Consider the following 16,914-nt stretch of genomic DNA (forward strand, 5'->3'; position numbering starts at 1 on the left):
TATTAGGAAAAAAAATGTACAGTACATGTGGATAGACACACAGGCAGGCTCAAAGAGAGAGTCGTGCCCTTGTGGCAGTTTGACTTTTATGGGGCATTTCTTCTGGGTTTCCTTTTGCCAATCATTTTGATTTGCTTAGTTCAAAAAGTCCATATTTGGTGTATCTCAGTATCTTCCCACGTGTGCGTGTGCATCTCTTAGCCAAGATGGATTCTACTGAAGAGGACTATGGGTAGATTTAGCCACTTAGCATCACTTCCCTTTTGACCTCCAACGAGCCTTTCTGTTCATGTGTAGTTGGGGAGGTCTCCTGACTTTGAGAATGAGGAATATGTGGTCTCTTAACTTCTATCTGGGCAGGGCCCAGCCTCCTCTCTCAATTGTCCTGTTATTCTTGTCTCGGAGTATCCGTCCACAGGACCAAACTCAAACTGTTTGCCCCGGGGGCCCATCTATCTCCTGCCTCAAGGCTGGAACCTGGGACTCTTTGCTGCAGTGCTGCAATGCTTGCACCTGGACAAACATCTCCTCGAGATACAAAATACAAAGAATCTATAACAGACTAAAAAGTAACTGCGGGTATGCACAGTTGGGGCAAATTCTGGACAAAAGATACAAAAAGACCAAAAAACCCAACTGCCACTTCTGAAGAACTGGGAGCAAAAGCAGGGTACTGCCCCCTGCACTCAACACCACCAAAGGGGTGGGCAACCCCCCTAAGCCACCCTCTAGCCTGACCCTTGGACACAACCCTACCCTCACCGCATATAAGGAATGAGCTTGCCTCTGCTTAGGGACCAAACAAGGGAACCTGTTACTAGTTCTCAATCCCTCCTGTGACCACATGGGCCCCAATAAGCCTTGCCCGAATTTCTTGTCTGGCCTCTTGTCAATTTCTGTTGATTGGAGAAGGCCAAGAACACTGATTGGTATCAAAACTACTGAGAAACTGAGGTGCAGCCAAGTTCAGTGATTTGCTCAAGGTCAATCCTTGGGGTAGCGAGTTGGCTGAAACCCCAGCTCAGCAAATAAGACATAAAGACTAAGAAGATAGCTTTCAAAATGAAATCTGGTATGAAGGATTAAGGAGGGTTTTGAAGAAAATATTATTTTAAAGAAAATGGGGGTGGGGTGAGGGGAAGTAAGTAAAACTTAAGTTTAAACTGACATGGAGAAGAAAGGGAGGTATTTAATTAGCCTTAGAAGTGCTTGTTGTAAATGAAAAGAGGATTTCTAACTATAGAGCTATGACATTGATACTGATTTTTAAATAGCATATTTGGGGGGGGGCGGTATTGTGCTTAACTTTTACTAAATGTTAAGTGTTTTTTGAGTTGTAGCCTTGAGGTCTCCATCACTCTAAAAATAAAGGGGCCACATCCGGGCTGACAAATGCTCACATTAGGTTTTGGAAGCAATGGTAGTACTTGGCAAGGAGCAGTCGTGTTTTCCTTTATACCTCAGTGAAATCTAAATTTAAAAGAATGTTTTACCCTCTTCTGACAGCCTTAGAAATTCTTACTGTAAGGTTGTGCTAATACTCATTTTTCTCAGCAAACCCAAAACCCAAAAGACTTTGCCTCCAGCACCCTCCTTGACTTTTATTTCCAGATGCTACCCAAGATGTCCCCGCAGGCATTCGAGAAACAGTAACAGTATCTAACACTTAGATGGTACTCACTCTGTGTCAGACACTGTTCTGATTAACTCGCGTAATCCTCATAACAACCCTATTATTAGCTCCATTTTATAGAGGAGGAAACTGAAGCACAGAGAGGTTAAGCAACTTCCCCAAGGCCACACAGCTAACAAGTAATGCAGCCTGGGTTCACACCCAGGCAGTCTGACTCAAAAATATATATTCTTAGCCACTACACCAGCAGTTCCCCAACTTGTCTGCAATTAGTCACCTGGGGAGCTTCAAAAGTACACCTTCAAAAAGTACATTTAATACATTATATTGTGATTTAATTGGTCTCGGGTGTGGTATGGGTTTTGGAATTTTTAAAAGTTCCTCAGCTGATTCCCATACACGGACTCATTTTGAGAACCACTACATTATACTATCCTGCCTCACTACTCAGCAATGTTTGCTGAATTTAATGTGTTTGCTACAGCAGGAACTGCTTTCGGGAATGTAAACAAACAAGGAGGAAAATATAATATCCAAACTTTGGTTGTATCAAATTACCCTGGAGTGTAACTGATTGTAATTCCAACAGAGTCTGTGCTAAGAGCATGGGTCTGGAGTCAAGACATTCTTGCATTAACATCTCTGCACGTAGCAGTGTGATGTTAAAATGTTGCCCGCCATGTTACTAAACAAAGGATGTTGCAGCCATCAAGCCACTACAGCTGCCCTGATGGTGAGCCCTGAGGGAACTCAGGATGGAGACAAATGACCTCGCTGCCAGCCCTCAGCCATGGCATCTGCCCCCAGTGGCGTACCCTGAGGGGAATCAGGATGGGAAAGCAGGGGATACTGGTCCCAGATAGCTAAGGGGCACATCAAAGGAATGGTTTCAAGGAGCCCAGACTCTTGCATCTTCCCATACACAGAAAAGTGCTGAAGTCCTTAACTTGAGATACCTGATTTTCTTTAATTAACAGTAATCTTTTGAAGTTCAACTACCTGGTCTTCATTGCAAAAACTCCTATGTATCCTGGCTCCTCCCTTACCTCTTCAGAGCAGTCCCTCAGAGCTAACTGAGAGGCTGTCTTCTGGGCTTGAAGTCCTCAGAAAGACTGCCAAATAAAAGATAATTCTCTACTTTGAGGTTGTGCATTATTTTTTCCAGTGGATAAGAGTCTGGCTACGTGCCCACCAACCCCCATTTCCTTCCTGCTTAGGCACACAGCAAGACTACATTACCCAGCTTCCCTTGAAGCCAAGTGTGATCATGTGACAGGATTCTGACCAATAGAACGTGGGCAAAAGTCTCCAGCCCTAGGCTGTCCTCTCTTTCCTGTGAGGCAGATTCTGAATGGGGAGGCAGAGCCACAAGATGGAAGGGGCCTGGGCTATTCCAGCACCACTTAGGGGAGAGCTGCCAGATATTCAGGAGCACTGACTGGACTGGATGTAAATGAGAAATAAGTTTTTGGTTAAGCTGCTGGGATTCGGGGGTTTATCTGTCATCAGTGACTAGTGTTCCTTAACTAGTACATTGTGTGGCTTTGGGGAGGTCACTTACCCTAAGCCTCTGTGCTGTCATCTGCAGAATGAAGACAATAGTACAAATACAAATCATGTCCGAGTGCTGGGCAGCTTTCATTTGCCCCTCCAGATCCGCTCTCCACCCCCTCTCCCCTGCTCTCTGCCGGGGAGGCTGAGCCTGAGATACTGCAGTAAGCTAGGCTCAACCTATGGGAGGCTCCAGCAGGAGGTGGGAAAGCAGGAGCCCGGGGGTGGGGATTTAGTGGTCTGGGCCCCTCTGGCTACTTGGCTCCACCTAAGGCCACAGCTGTATCAGGCAGCCCTCTCCTTCAGCTACAGGTTCTGTGAATCACTCTATCCCTTTGTCCCCTCAGGCCTGTGGTGAGGCTTAGCACTGCTTCAGTCTCCTGATAGATGGGATGGGAAAGGGGGAGCAGCCTCGTGTTCCTGTGTCCAAGGTCAGCGGGAAAAAGTCAGACACCGCCACTGACTCACAGAGCTGAGGCCGAGTCAGCTCCCGAGGTGCCAGTGGATCTCCCTTGCCCCTGCCCACCCATGCTAAATTAAGTCCCTTCCTTACACCTCCTTCAGTCGCCCCAGTGGCCGGCCATCTGCCTCCTGCCAGGACCCTGGCTGGTACGGAATGCGAATGCCATGTTGTTGAGGTTTGAACAAAGTAGTAAATACTCAACAAATGTTGAATTTAAAATGAGAGAAATGCCACAAAGTTTGTTGAGAGGAGTGTGTGCTATAATGAATAATGAGGTAATAAAGAGGTAAGGGTGGCTGGGCCTGTCTGAGAAGGGTAATCTTTAAGCTGAGATAAGGAGGAACCAGGCAGAATATTCCAGAAAGGAATGTGGGGAGGCTCTTATGCACTGTGCTCGCTCCATGCCGCACATGATTTTCACCAGGGGAGCTTTTGGCCCAGTGGTTTGCACCAGGGGGCTTTTGCCACCCAGGGGACATTTGCCACCCAGGGGACACTTGGCCATGTCTGAAGACATTTTTGGTTTACACAAGTGGGGATGGGGTGCTACTTGCATGTACTGGGTAAGGCCAAGGATGCTGCTAAACATCCTACAATGCACAGGACAGCCCCACAGCAAAAACTTATCCAGCCCCAAGGGTAAGATTTCTAAAGTGGAGAGAATCTAATTTAGCCCTACTCCCAGACTTAACGACTGTGGCTGGAGCCCAGCCTGGAGAGGGGAGAGGGGTGGAGATGCAAGATAAGCGAGTTTGTCTGACTAAAGTATTCTAAGAGCCTATAATCTCCATTTTCTAGCAAAATTCCTTTCTTGGTTTCCTAATTAGTGAAGAGTTTTCACTAATTTAGACAACTGTACAAGTTCCTCTTAAATAAAATCCTAGAATGAGCATGGGCTTTGGGAATCAAACCATGTGACCTTAAGCAACTTCCTTGACCTCTCTGAACCTCAGTCTCCTCCTCTGGAAAAGAGGGATTATTACAAGCACCCCTCAGAGGGGCTACCGAGGTTATATAAAGAACCTGGCTCACAGCAAGCACCTCACAAAGGTTCCCTTCCCTCACTCACAAGAGTCATGTGTGAAGTGTGTTGTGACTTACGATTTTTCCATGACTGCTCCAAGTGGATGGTCATATAATGACATCTGTCACATCAAAACTTCTTTTACAGTACTGTCTTTAAGAATAAATATTTCTTTTAAATATTCCTTTTATAAATAATAATATTCCTCCAAAAAGAACAGGTTTTTCAAGTATTTATCTAGGTCCCTAAGACCAAAACTATAAGATGTGTTTGCTGCAAGTCTACATTGTGGAGACAAGATAACTAATGCAGTGATTAATATCCCAAAAGGGGAAGGGGTGGCAAATTCTAACGTTATATGCCCTGTGTATCTCAGAAGTCAGCAGCAGATAGCTACCAGATTGGCTATTAGAAGTACTTCTCAGTACAGGATCACAGGAACACCATTTCACAACAACAGATCTGACACAGACCTACCCTCTGCCTCAAAAAGTATTTTATACAGGCTTTTTATACAGGGAACATTTCTTGGTGAAAGACAATAGTGTTTAAAGCAAACTCCAAAGAGTAAATATTTTAATTTTCTTCAAGAATATTCTTAAATTCATAATACTTTAGTCACACTAACAAGTTAACATTTCCACAAAAATACTCATATAGCATCAGTATTCTTAAAGTATTCATATCCATAATTACCTCAATTAGGAAACTTAGCAATGACAGTCAACATATACAACATATGCTTTTTACTTCTGGTGAGATCAATTCAATGTCTAAAATAAATCAGGATGGATTAACATAAGAGCTGAATTGGCGTCCCTACCAAATTTCGCAATGAAAAAGCAAACAGTCCTGTGTGACCGGCAAGTTACACAAACAATGTAAGACAAATCCAACTAGAAATTGGAGGCTGCCATTTCATATACACAAAGTACATGTGAAACAGCAAAGTAAACATGTTTCTTAAAGGAGGGGCTGTTATTTCAACACCCCCAGAGCATTAGAGATGTCACTGAGTCAGCCAACATCACATCTACAATCTCTTGAAATACATCAGATAGCCATCTGGTGCTTTTTATGAAGCAACATGCTTGAAACCAAGGGGCCAACACTGGTTACAGGAAGCAAAAATGTCTAACACCTCTGTTTTTAAAAATTGCTGACATTTCAAAATATGAATTGTTTAAACTCAAGTTTCTCATCCCCAAAGAACCCGATCATGGTGTGTTAGAATGCCTTCTCTCTCTCTGATTTGCAGACAATACAATGAAAGGAAAATACTTCTGATTAAAACTAGCTGACTTGCAACTGTGCATGTAAAGTCTACTACAGGGAGCAATGCCTACCTAGCATGATCCTGAAACTTCTGAGATAAAAATAAATTGGCATTAAAGCACTCAGTTATTCTCAATGAAAAGACTGACTATACCTTCCAGGACACAGAAATAAGATTTCTTGGTAATGGAAAAAAATTTTTCTTTCCTTCATTATCTATATACTACCCAAATAACCTTCCTTTTTAACCTAACACTCACAAATTTATATTGATATTTGAGTTATTCAATTTAGTACCAATGGGTATGTCCAGTTGATGCATTTGCAGATGCAAAGTATCGCTTTGCGTCTGCACAGGCCCTTACTTTCACGACGCTTAAAGAACTTTATAGACGTTTTCTCTCGTGTCTTAAGTAGGTCAAGAGGATATGAAGGGAAACAGGGAACAGACTGCTCACCACGGGCCACTAGCCCTGCCACACTGCCACAAGCTGAGAGTTCATTTACACCCCACTCAGATGTGAGAAAACTGAGGCGGGGCAAAGGTGAATGATTTCTCCTAAGCTGAGTCATGCAGCTTTTTACATATACAAGATCTAAATTCATGGTAAGATAATTAATTGTTAATCCTAAAACTACTTAGTGCAAGTGTGGATTCCTCGTTTAAAAGTGCTTAACTTGCCTCTGCCCTCTGTCTCTCGTCTCCCGTCTCTGGTGAGAGCACACACGGTGCACAGAACCTGAATCAACAGTACCCGAGGGTGGCGAGCGGCCCCCGAGGAGCAGACGTAGTTGTTTGGACTGTTTGGGAACTGAACAAAGGCACCAAGCCTACAAAACACAGTTTTTAACGGAGAGCGAAGTGACGCATAGCATGACGCAGGAAATACTGGTTTTTAGTCTTTTTCTCATTTTAGGCACATTGCTATTTGGGAAGATTTTTTTTTTTTTTTCTTAAAGTGAGTTCTGCATTATAAAAATATTGATGTTAAATATATGTGCTTAAGTGGGAATCCAAATTGGACCCAAGCTTTACTAAAATGAAAGTCTTCGCTATGATGTCTAGAAAAAAACACTGCACCCTATCTGTCCTAAAAGGCAAATGCTGAGCGGACATTCTATCTGTAAATAACAGCAATCTGTGGACAGACAGGAAGGGAAACTGGGGGATCCTAATCAAGAGGAGATGTCACCATGGCCTCTGCTGCCTGTATAACGTAAAGTGGTCTTAACATGTTCCTGCAACACTGTGAGGTTCTGAAACTCACAAACGTATCCTGATCAAGCTCGCTTGACCTGGACCCCTTGGGGAGAAACGTTTAACGTGGACTCAATGCAGCAGTACGTGGACATGCTCAGTTTGCTCCATTCAGAAGTCAGCCTTGAAGGCACCATGGCCGCTCAGAGACACGTTACTCTAAGAGATCAAAGATCTGAAGGAGCCGTGGCTACTGTGGGTGTGATGTGGCCAGTGCTCTCGTTCGACACCACCACCCGTCCCAGGTGCCAGAGGCCTGGGGCACTCAACGGAGTGCCACATCCCACGTCATCATTCACATGCATACACACGCACGCTCTACTCATCCGAAAATCTCTGTTGGGCTTTGTCGTAAGAAACCCCTTCATTTACAGAGAGGGACACAGAGGCACAAAGAAACTCAATGTCTTGGCAAAAGCATCCACTTGGTAAGTCACAGATCTGGCAACACGAGGGTCCTGCCAACACTCTCTACTGTGTCATGGTGACGTAAAAGTTCGAAAAGACACTATTGAAAAAATTAAGGATATTTAACAATGCCTAAGTATTCAAATATAGAAAGGACCTCTATGTAAACATCTCAAGTAAAGAGCATCTTGGTTAAACTGGCAATGACTAGACCCTTGACACTGAATCTTTCTGAGACACAAGGTTTCTGTTCCCAAACATGGATTCTATTAAAAGCAGGTGCAGGAGGGCAGAACAGAGAGCCATGGAAATTACACTATAAAGACATATGTTTAAATGGGACTTATAAACCCAATTTGTCAAAAAAAACAGGTCCATTTGCAACTCAGAGTACAAAGAAGAGGATGATTATTTCTCCCTATACTAATTATTTAAGTTCAATTAGGTGTAGTATGGAAAATATATTTAATAAAGAGATTTTATATTTTTAAATTTGAGCAAGTGTTTTCCAGTTCGATTAATCATCACAGATATCACACACAGCATGTTCCCTTATAAGGGAAAATACTGGTGTCAATGCGAGGATGCCTGGAAAGCACCCCGGAAGCAGGCTGAAGCTTCATATAATAAACAGCCACGGCTAGCGTTTACTCAGGACCACGTTCTAGGTGGACTCCATCTAACTAGGGCCGAGTAATAAATGGTCCTGTGATGCTTAAACAGGTGGTTTTCTGAGCACTATCCTTTTAAGTTTTTCAGCAGTAAACAGAAAACAAAATTAAATCAAATGCTATTTAACATCATTTTATAAATTTTAAACGTTCAGATTTTTGGTTTACATTTGCTTTCTTGTTTAGAAAGTTTAGAGAATGAAATTGATACAACGTCATTTTCCAAACCCCAAAGTGAAAGCAGTTGTGAAATCCAAATTCACCTCGATGACATCCCCCCACTCTAGAAAATGAGAATGTACATCACGCAACTTTAAACAGTGGATGAATACGAAGCCCTATATTTTCTTTCTGCTAGATTAATCTAAAGTTAGAGGCTGAGTTCTTGAGAACAATTTCCCTCTCACTCCTAGGTAATGATTTACTTGATATTAACCAAAATCAATTTTGAGAAAGTGTTCCCAAGGGTCTTGGAATAAATTCTAGTATTGCATCTATGAATATGCTCTAAGAGAAGCAAAATATTCATGGAAGCATAAAACAATTTTACCTTTAAATAAAAATATTTTATTCATTCCTGACAGATTATCAAAATGTACATTGTTAACCAAGTAAAAATGGTACTTCGAAATAGCTGACTAGGGCATACTTGGAGGATTTTTGGTTAATTTCAAAAGAGTAAAAACCACTTTCAATCTCCCTTTCCACACATTCCTAATAACCTTGCACTATACCTGCTTAAAATTGAATATATAAACAATTAGATGGGCCCCAGTTCATTATAGAATGCACATTTTCATTTACACTCAGAATGAATGAAAGTTATTACATTTGAGTTACCTTCCTTTGCCAAAAACCTTCAGACTTACCCCTCTTTATATTTTGTGTAACTCTATAAATTACACGTAGAATATAGCACATAACTTGTATTAATCTACACACACACACACACACACACACACAAATAAAGTGCAACACAACAGAACAAGTCTGCGACATTCACGTTCTCAAACTCCCACAGAAGGCTCTTCTGAGCAAATGGAAACGACATTGTTCTCGAGTGCGGGAACACTAAATCCAACAGACTAGGTTATTTTTTCCTCACGGGTATTTCTATTGAAAATCCTATTTGTTTTACTTTCCCTGTGGCTTCTGTCTCTCATTTTCAATGAAAGTTTCGAAGCTGTGATTCTCTTCAAACCTGGAGAAAAATAAACTCCTTAGAGCAACGTAAATAGTGCTTTCAAAGTGCTCCAATGTTTCTGAGCACTCTGTACTGTAAAAGGAGGTTTCCAATGACAGCTGTCTGTAACAAGGAGAAGTACAGTCATTTTAATAAAAGCAAACATTCCACTAACTGGGCAGCAAATGCTTCATGGACTTTTGACACCAGCCACCAAACATTTCTATTCTACAGGCAAGTACCAAACTAGCCCTAAAATGTCAAAAGGTTTTGGTTGCATGTTGTTTTGATACTAAATTATTTCACTAAGAAGTGGTTTTGTTCCTGAGATGAGCACAATAAAATTAAACGAGTTCCCCCTAAAGCTGCCAGTGGGATACTCTGTTCCTTATTTCCACCCTCATTATCTTCATAAAGAATCACGTCTGAAATGTCAGTCTTCTCCATGGCGCCATTTCTGTGACTCGTCTTGCCGAACGTCTGGTCTAATTTGGTTTCTCATGCCACCTAAGACGCTGGATGTTGCTTCTGTGGCAACGATCAGAGGTTTCACCACGGCTGGAGGGATCTGGCGCAGGACCTCGCCCACGGCACCAGTCACCCCTCTGCTCTCGTGCTCCCGGGCTGCGGTTTCGTAAATGGTCTGAGCCGTGTCTGCAATTCCCTGAAGGGGGGGAGGGGAGAGAAGGGGAGTAAATCACTGGTCAGAAAACTCTCTAAATTCTCTCATAATACACACTTTAGTCGAGTTAATCAACAGCAGGTTTGTAACTAGACAAAAAACAAAACAAAACAGAACCTGTACTTTTGAGATAAGCCAGGATAATTATTTTTATGACAATTCTAATTATAAGGGAAAGATGCAATTATGATGATTTAGCATTTTATTGTGACAGTTGTGTAAACTACAATTTCACATGGGGAAGCTTACAGAAATGGTTAATAATCCAAGAGCAGCTTTTCTGGCACTAGTAATCACTCTAGTTAAATCAAACTTAGCAAACAAAGCTTCTTGAATAAATATAATCACTAAATGAATATGGTGATAGCTCCTGTGATTCAACTGTAACAAAAAACCTAATTTGACTAAGCTCCAGAAAATAATTTAATTTGTTTTAAATTACTGGCTATGCACTAGAAGAGATAACCGTGGAACATTCAATTAAGATAAAAGGCTAAACAGAACATTTTCCTGGATTAAACAGAGAAAATTCTGAGAACATAAAGCAGGAACATGTTTAATAATTAGAAACAAAGCTTCTGTAGCATTTTTCATCTTTCTTATAACTGTGTAACATTAAAACAATCATGATTGCTGAGCTTTAGAGCTGAATATGTAAATGAGTAGGTCAAGCCAGAGTGGTAAAACGTCATACATGACTTTCAAATCTCTACTATTTGTCTAACTCAAAATCCCTTAGGGGCCACGAGGCACTATTCCACTGTGACCATTTCAGTGACAGGCACAACGAGAGGAACTTTGGGCTCTCCAGGGAAATCAAGGAGCTTTGTCCTAGTCCAAAGTCTAGCCCTCACTTTGACAACCTGACGGGAGTATCATTTTTACACAGCACAGCAGGCAAAAAACATGTAATGCCGTGGCGGGGAGGGGGTTACAGAAGAGCTAAAACAAAAAATGTAAGTGCTATTTTTCAAACTATCTACAGAATAACAGCCAACAAGTAAAACCGTCACCACAGTGAAGAAGATGCTTACAATTTACACATTTGCCCACATCCTCCTCCTGCCTGCTCCCAGGTCCCCTCCCTAACCCACAAACAGTCGCTGTTAGTGTGTCAGAACGTGGCGATCAGCACCACCAAGCAAATTCAAACCTCAGCTCCATCATTTACCTGTGTGACCTGACACAAGTGCTTTAAGAGGGGAATGAAAATGCTGTAGTGATTGTTAAATGAAATACTGCACCTAAAGAGCCCGGTACAACTCAGCAGGTACTAAGTGCTCACCGAACAGCTCCTACAACTACCACTTCCCTCACCACTGCTCCCCAACCACCACGAGACCTGATCATGCAGAGCAGGGCTCGGCAAACTGTCCCTGCAAAGGGCCAGGTGGTAAGTATTTGCGGGCTGCACGGTCTCTGTCATATACTCTTCTTCTTCCTTCTTGTTTTCTTCTTTTTACAATCTTTTAAGACTGTAAAAATCATTCTTACTAGAAGGTCCATATAAAAACAGGCATGGGCCAGATATGACCTGAGACCTATCATTTGCCAACCCCTGATCTTGTGAAACACATGGGATGTTTCCTCTTGATCTCTGAGTTACCAACATATAATACGAAAATAGATAGTATTTTTTTTTTATAAATTTATTTATTTTATTTATTTATTTTTGGCTGCGTTGGGTCTTTGTTGCTGTGCGCGGGTTTTTCTCTAGTTGCAGTGAGCGGGGGCTACTCTTCATTGTGGTGCACGGGCTTCTCACTGCGGTGGCTTCTCTTGTTGCGGAGCACAGGCTCTAGGTACGCGGGCTTCAGCAGTTGTGGCACGCGGGCTCAGTAGTTGTAGCTCGCGGGCTCAGTTGCTCCATGGCATGTGGGACCAGGGCTTGAACCCGTGCCCCCTGCATTGGCAGGAAGGTGCTTAACCACTGCGCCACCAGGGGAGCCCAAGAGATAGTATTAATCACCAGCTAGGAACGTCTATTTTAAAAGTTTTCTAATTCAGACTCCGTCTAATCAAGCACACCTACCACATCAAATCATGCTCACCTTCCTTCCTCCCTTCTTCACACAGATGGTTTTAGAGAACTACACATGAGACCCAAATACCTGGGTTCCGATCCAGGCTCCACTACCGTCTCGGAAGCCATTCTCGCTGACCCCGTTTCCTCACCTCTCAATCAGGAAAACCACCTATCTTTTAAGGGTTACTATACTCTTGGCACAGAGTAAGCACACACATACTTTTATTTAAATGAGCAGAGATTAAATTAGGGAAGCATTTTGTGAACTGCAAAGTGCTACGTACCCAAGTGCTATTATATCCTGCTGCAAACTGCCCCCGCTACGCCTTGAAGCCCAGGATAATGTTTACAAACCTGATTTCTAACATGTCTGCTGATTACTGGCCCAATCCTGACATCTGTAGGAACAGGTCTGACTGGTAATTCTCTCTCTTTATTCTCCCGGCTAAACCTCTTTTTAAGAGAGGTGATCTGTGGTCTTGCCTTTATTTATCCACTAACACATTTCTTGGGGGCCTCACTTCAGTCTTCTTCCCACCATTTGGGACCACATGGACTTCTTTTGTCACGTAAAAGACTGTCCTAAGGCACTTCTGCCTGTCAGAATATGACAGGGAAAAATATCATTAATGAAATCTTAACACACAAATCATAAGTAAAATGACCTCAAACTTCACGTCCTATGTCAAAAAAAAAAAAAAAAAGATTAAGACAAGGAATGCTAAAAAAAGGAAAAAAAACTAATACTAAACTTTCTTTGGGTTATTTGTATGGAAATATGTTAATATTAATGTTTCAGACGTTACATGAAATTCCTAAAAATCTTATATGTTCTGGTATAATGTTATAAGTCATAATTCTAGTTATCACTTTAAAATGTATATCTCAGAAATAACTAAATTCCCTTGTCAATTGCATTGTTATGAACTTTCATCGAATCTTTAACCGCGGTCATTTTTAAGTCTTCTGTCATTTACAGACAGTTCTGGGTGGACTCTGATGCCTTAGCAAAAATGTTCCTATAAAAGGTTTTCACCTTCAAGGAATTCACGGAAAAGACTGACAAGAACAGGTTTCTGGTAACTGACTGCACTGCTGAACTGAATGCAGAAGCATTCTCAGAACTCTAATGGAAAACTGGTGAATTCACAAAAGCGCTAAGAAAAGATCAAGATGAAAAACAAATTAATTACACGGGACTGAGTGAACTGATGAGGATGATTGTAATTTTTGTGACTTTCTGTTTGAATAAGAAAAAAAAAGAAAGAAAAAAAAAGACAAGAAATGCTCCTGTCAACACCCATAAAGAACCAGGATTCACTGGTACCACTAAATTACAATTTGTTAATGCTTAATAAGTGTCAAGATTCAAATAGTTACAAATCACCAATTCCACCCTTAACAACTTCTTGCACATACAAACAAAGGGGCGTTTATATGAACGTTCCAATAGCTGTATTTCAGGGAAAAAAATTGGAACCTGGGACTTCCCTGGTGGCGCAGTGGTTAAGAATCCGCCTGCCAATGCAGGGGACATGGGTTCAATCCCTGGTCCGGGAAGATCCCACATGCTATGGAGCAACTAAGTCTGTGCACCACAACTACTGAGCCCACACGCCTTAACTACTGAAGCCCGCACACCTAGAACCCATGGTCTGCAACAAGAGAAGCCACTGCAGTGAGAAGCCCGTGCACCGCAACGAAGAGTAGCCCCCGCTTGCTGCAGCTAGAGAAAGCCCGCGCGCAGCAACGACGACCCAACACAGCCAACAAGAAGTAAATAAATAAATTTTTTAAAAAAGGAAACTGTCCACCAATAGGAAGATAAATAAATTATGCTATATTCATACAGTGAAATACTATAAAAGTTTAAATTAGATCTACATATATCAATGTGGATATATCTTGAAAGACAAAAGTTACAGAATGGTACAGATGATACCATTTATGTTAACTTTTAAAATATAAGCAATTATTTGCTTATGAATACATACTTACATGAAACTATAAAAAACATGCACAGAAAAAATATCTACCATCTTCAGGATGGTGAAGGCATGGGAATGGGGTCAGCATTTGTGATTAACCTGAAAATTTGTATTTTTTAAACAAATCTGAGGAAAATACAGCGAAGTATAAACATATGTTAACTCCCCTGGTGAGTCCATGTGTGTTTCTACTACTCCTTGTTTGCTTCTGTACGTAAGGAGAGCAGTCCTCCCACTAGATCACTACTCTTCTCGTGAGCCTGCAGGTCAGGACACAGCCTCCTCTCACCTCATGCAGATATTTGCGCCCACCAGCGACAGCACAGGCCCAAATCCACCCCAGGCGTTTCTTTGGGACAAAGCCCAAGCGCCGCTGCTCTTTGGATGAACGTCAGGAAAGCACGCAAACTGCTTCTGGCCTGTCCCCTCGGGTGCCCACTCACCTCCTTCACGACACTGTAGGCCTTGGCCACACCTTCCCTCAGGTCCACTGGTTGGTGGGCTAAGCGGTGGTGAGGGAACCTTTTGAGCTTCTTGGGCTCGATAGAAAGGGTACCGGGAGACACCATGTCATAAGCAGTCTCTGCCGCCGCCTGGATCATTTTAGCAGAGAGTGAAAAGTGAATCAGAAAACAAAAAAGTGAATCAGAAGAACGTCTGGAGGGTTAAGCTCCAACAGTGCACTTCCTACGGGGAGAGAGGAAGAGGAGAAGGACTCACACACCCTCAGACTGGCCCTTCTGCAGCATTTGAATTCTTTACAGGAATGTATCACTTTTATAACAAGAATGTTAAAGTGTACACTAATAACTCATATCTGGATTGAGCTGAATTTCTCAGCCCCTCCTCTGCCTTCTGAGAACGCTCTCCGTGTTACCAAGGTTAGACAAGAATGCGTGGTCTGTGAACAACTGGATAAGGCCAAATGGAGCTTAATACTTAATATAACAAACCTTAATACGACCACTATTAGATCTCTAATGCCTTCTTTACATTCAGCTATGATCTTTTCACATAAATGTGGTGAAATAAATCCTTGGCTAACTTAATAGTTATAATCTACCTGAAAGAGGCAAACGAATTTGACACTGTAGTCCACTGCTTTATTATTTAACTACTTATTTAACACTGGACAGCTAATCAAAAAAAAAAGTTAATGATATGAAATCATTACAAATAAAATATTCTCAATATTTTATACACTTTCACAGTACATTTTGAGAACAAAATAACCCAACTGCTTACAACAGCTCTTCCTCTTTGTATAGATCAAGCTGGTCTTTGAAAAGATACCTGTATGGTTTGAACCATTCTGTTCGTGAGTTCTAGAGCAGCCATCGCTGTCGAGGTGCCAAAGGAGGCAGCGCCTCTCTGAAACCCTCTGACGATGCGGCCGCCCTTCCGGTACTGCTCAACTGGCAACCAGACCAAGTCCTTCAGGCCTTGCACTAGAACAGCAGCCAACACACAGAAATCAAGAGGCGTGCTGGAGCTTAGATCTCTGCTATCATTCCAACCCTCGGGTTTTTAACTCCTAAAATGGGAGGCAAAATTTTGTACGACTAACATGTAGGTTTTTCTAGAAAGATGATCCTCACGTAGATTCTCAAAGGCATCCATAACCCCAAAAGAGTTAAGGATCACTGATCAGGCAAAATAAATTATCTTCTAATTAAAAAAGAACACTCACCTAATTGCACTAGTGAATGCATAGGCCCAACACCTCCCAGAATTCCTGGCAGCTGGTTCTTCTTAATGTCAGTAAGCCATTCAGTGATTGCATATGAGAATAATTTGTCAACACCTAGCAAACTAGAGCAAATGACTGTAAGTATATAGGAAGGAAAATGAAATTTATAGGTTTAGACAAGTTTGGGGAATTTTTTTACTTAAGACAAAAGAAAGAGGGCTTCCCTGGTGGCACAGTGGTTAAGAATCCGCCTGCCAATGCAGTGGACATGGTTTCGAGCCCTGGTCCGGGAAGATCTCACATGCCGCGGAGCAACGAAGCTCGTGCGCCACAACTACTGAGCCTGCGCCCTAGAGCCCGCGAGTCACAACTACTGAGCCCGTGCTCCACAGCAAGAGAAGCCACTGCAATGAGAAGCCCGCACACTGCAACAAGAGTAGCCCCCGTGCACCGCAACTAAAGAAAGCCCGTGGTGCAGCAACAAAGACCCAACGCAGCCAAAAATAAATAAATAGATAAATAAATAAGTTTATTTTAAAAAAAGACAAAAAAGAGAATGTACAAATTATAAGGACAAAATTTTATAGATTTTCAATTTAAGTATATACATACATCTATGTATACACATACATTTAACCCAATGCTAATGCTAATCACTTCTATATAAGGCTTAGGCAGTATATATAAGTGCTAGTAATTTAGCACTTATAATGCTAATAATTTCTATATAAGGCTTAGGTAGTATATATAAGTGTGCTTTTCCACTGTTCTTACTTCTTCAACATCTAAAGCTTTGGCATAGGGTTAACTCAGTGTCTATAAGTTGCCAGACAGTTCCTAGCTACTAAGAACCGTTACCTTGTGAACTTCCAGTCTTTTCACTGAATAGGCTAATTTATAACTTTGGGAAATTATTTTAAAAAATCCTAACTATAGCTGTTTTTTGAAAAATACTTCTCTCTTCAAACTACTTCTATTCTCTCAGAATAAAAATTAGTCCCTAGCCAGTAAAAATCCTCTAAAAATGAGGTCTCTGCAAACAACACTGTAAAATAAATTATG

General features: G+C 41.8%; 1 protein-coding gene across 12 annotated transcripts in view; it reads right to left on the minus strand.

Annotated features, from left to right (window-relative positions):
- Positions 1-8,827: 8,827 nt before the first annotated feature.
- The window catches only part of ATG2B (autophagy related 2B), a 74,614-nt gene continuing 66,527 nt past the window's right edge, over positions 8,828-16,914 (minus strand). For 7 of the 12 annotated variants that reach the window (XM_089908175.1, XM_089908174.1, XM_022576153.3 and 4 more), the window contains 4 exons: positions 15,853-15,974; positions 15,456-15,610; positions 14,606-14,755; positions 8,828-10,130 (listed from right to left, as the gene is read on the minus strand). In XM_089908175.1, the coding sequence (XP_089764301.1) occupies positions 9,900-10,130; positions 14,606-14,755; positions 15,456-15,610; positions 15,853-15,974 (658 nt within the window). In that variant the 3' untranslated portion in view covers positions 8,828-9,899. The other 5 variants (XM_089908176.1, XM_022576154.3, XM_030761921.2 and 2 more) reach the window with 5 other exon arrangements.

Source organism: Delphinapterus leucas, chromosome 2 (assembly GCF_059928025.1).
Source record: "Delphinapterus leucas isolate spDelLeu-1000000601 "Yukka" chromosome 2, BTC_Dleu_Yukka2, whole genome shotgun sequence".
Lineage (NCBI taxonomy): Eukaryota > Metazoa > Chordata > Mammalia > Artiodactyla > Monodontidae > Delphinapterus > Delphinapterus leucas.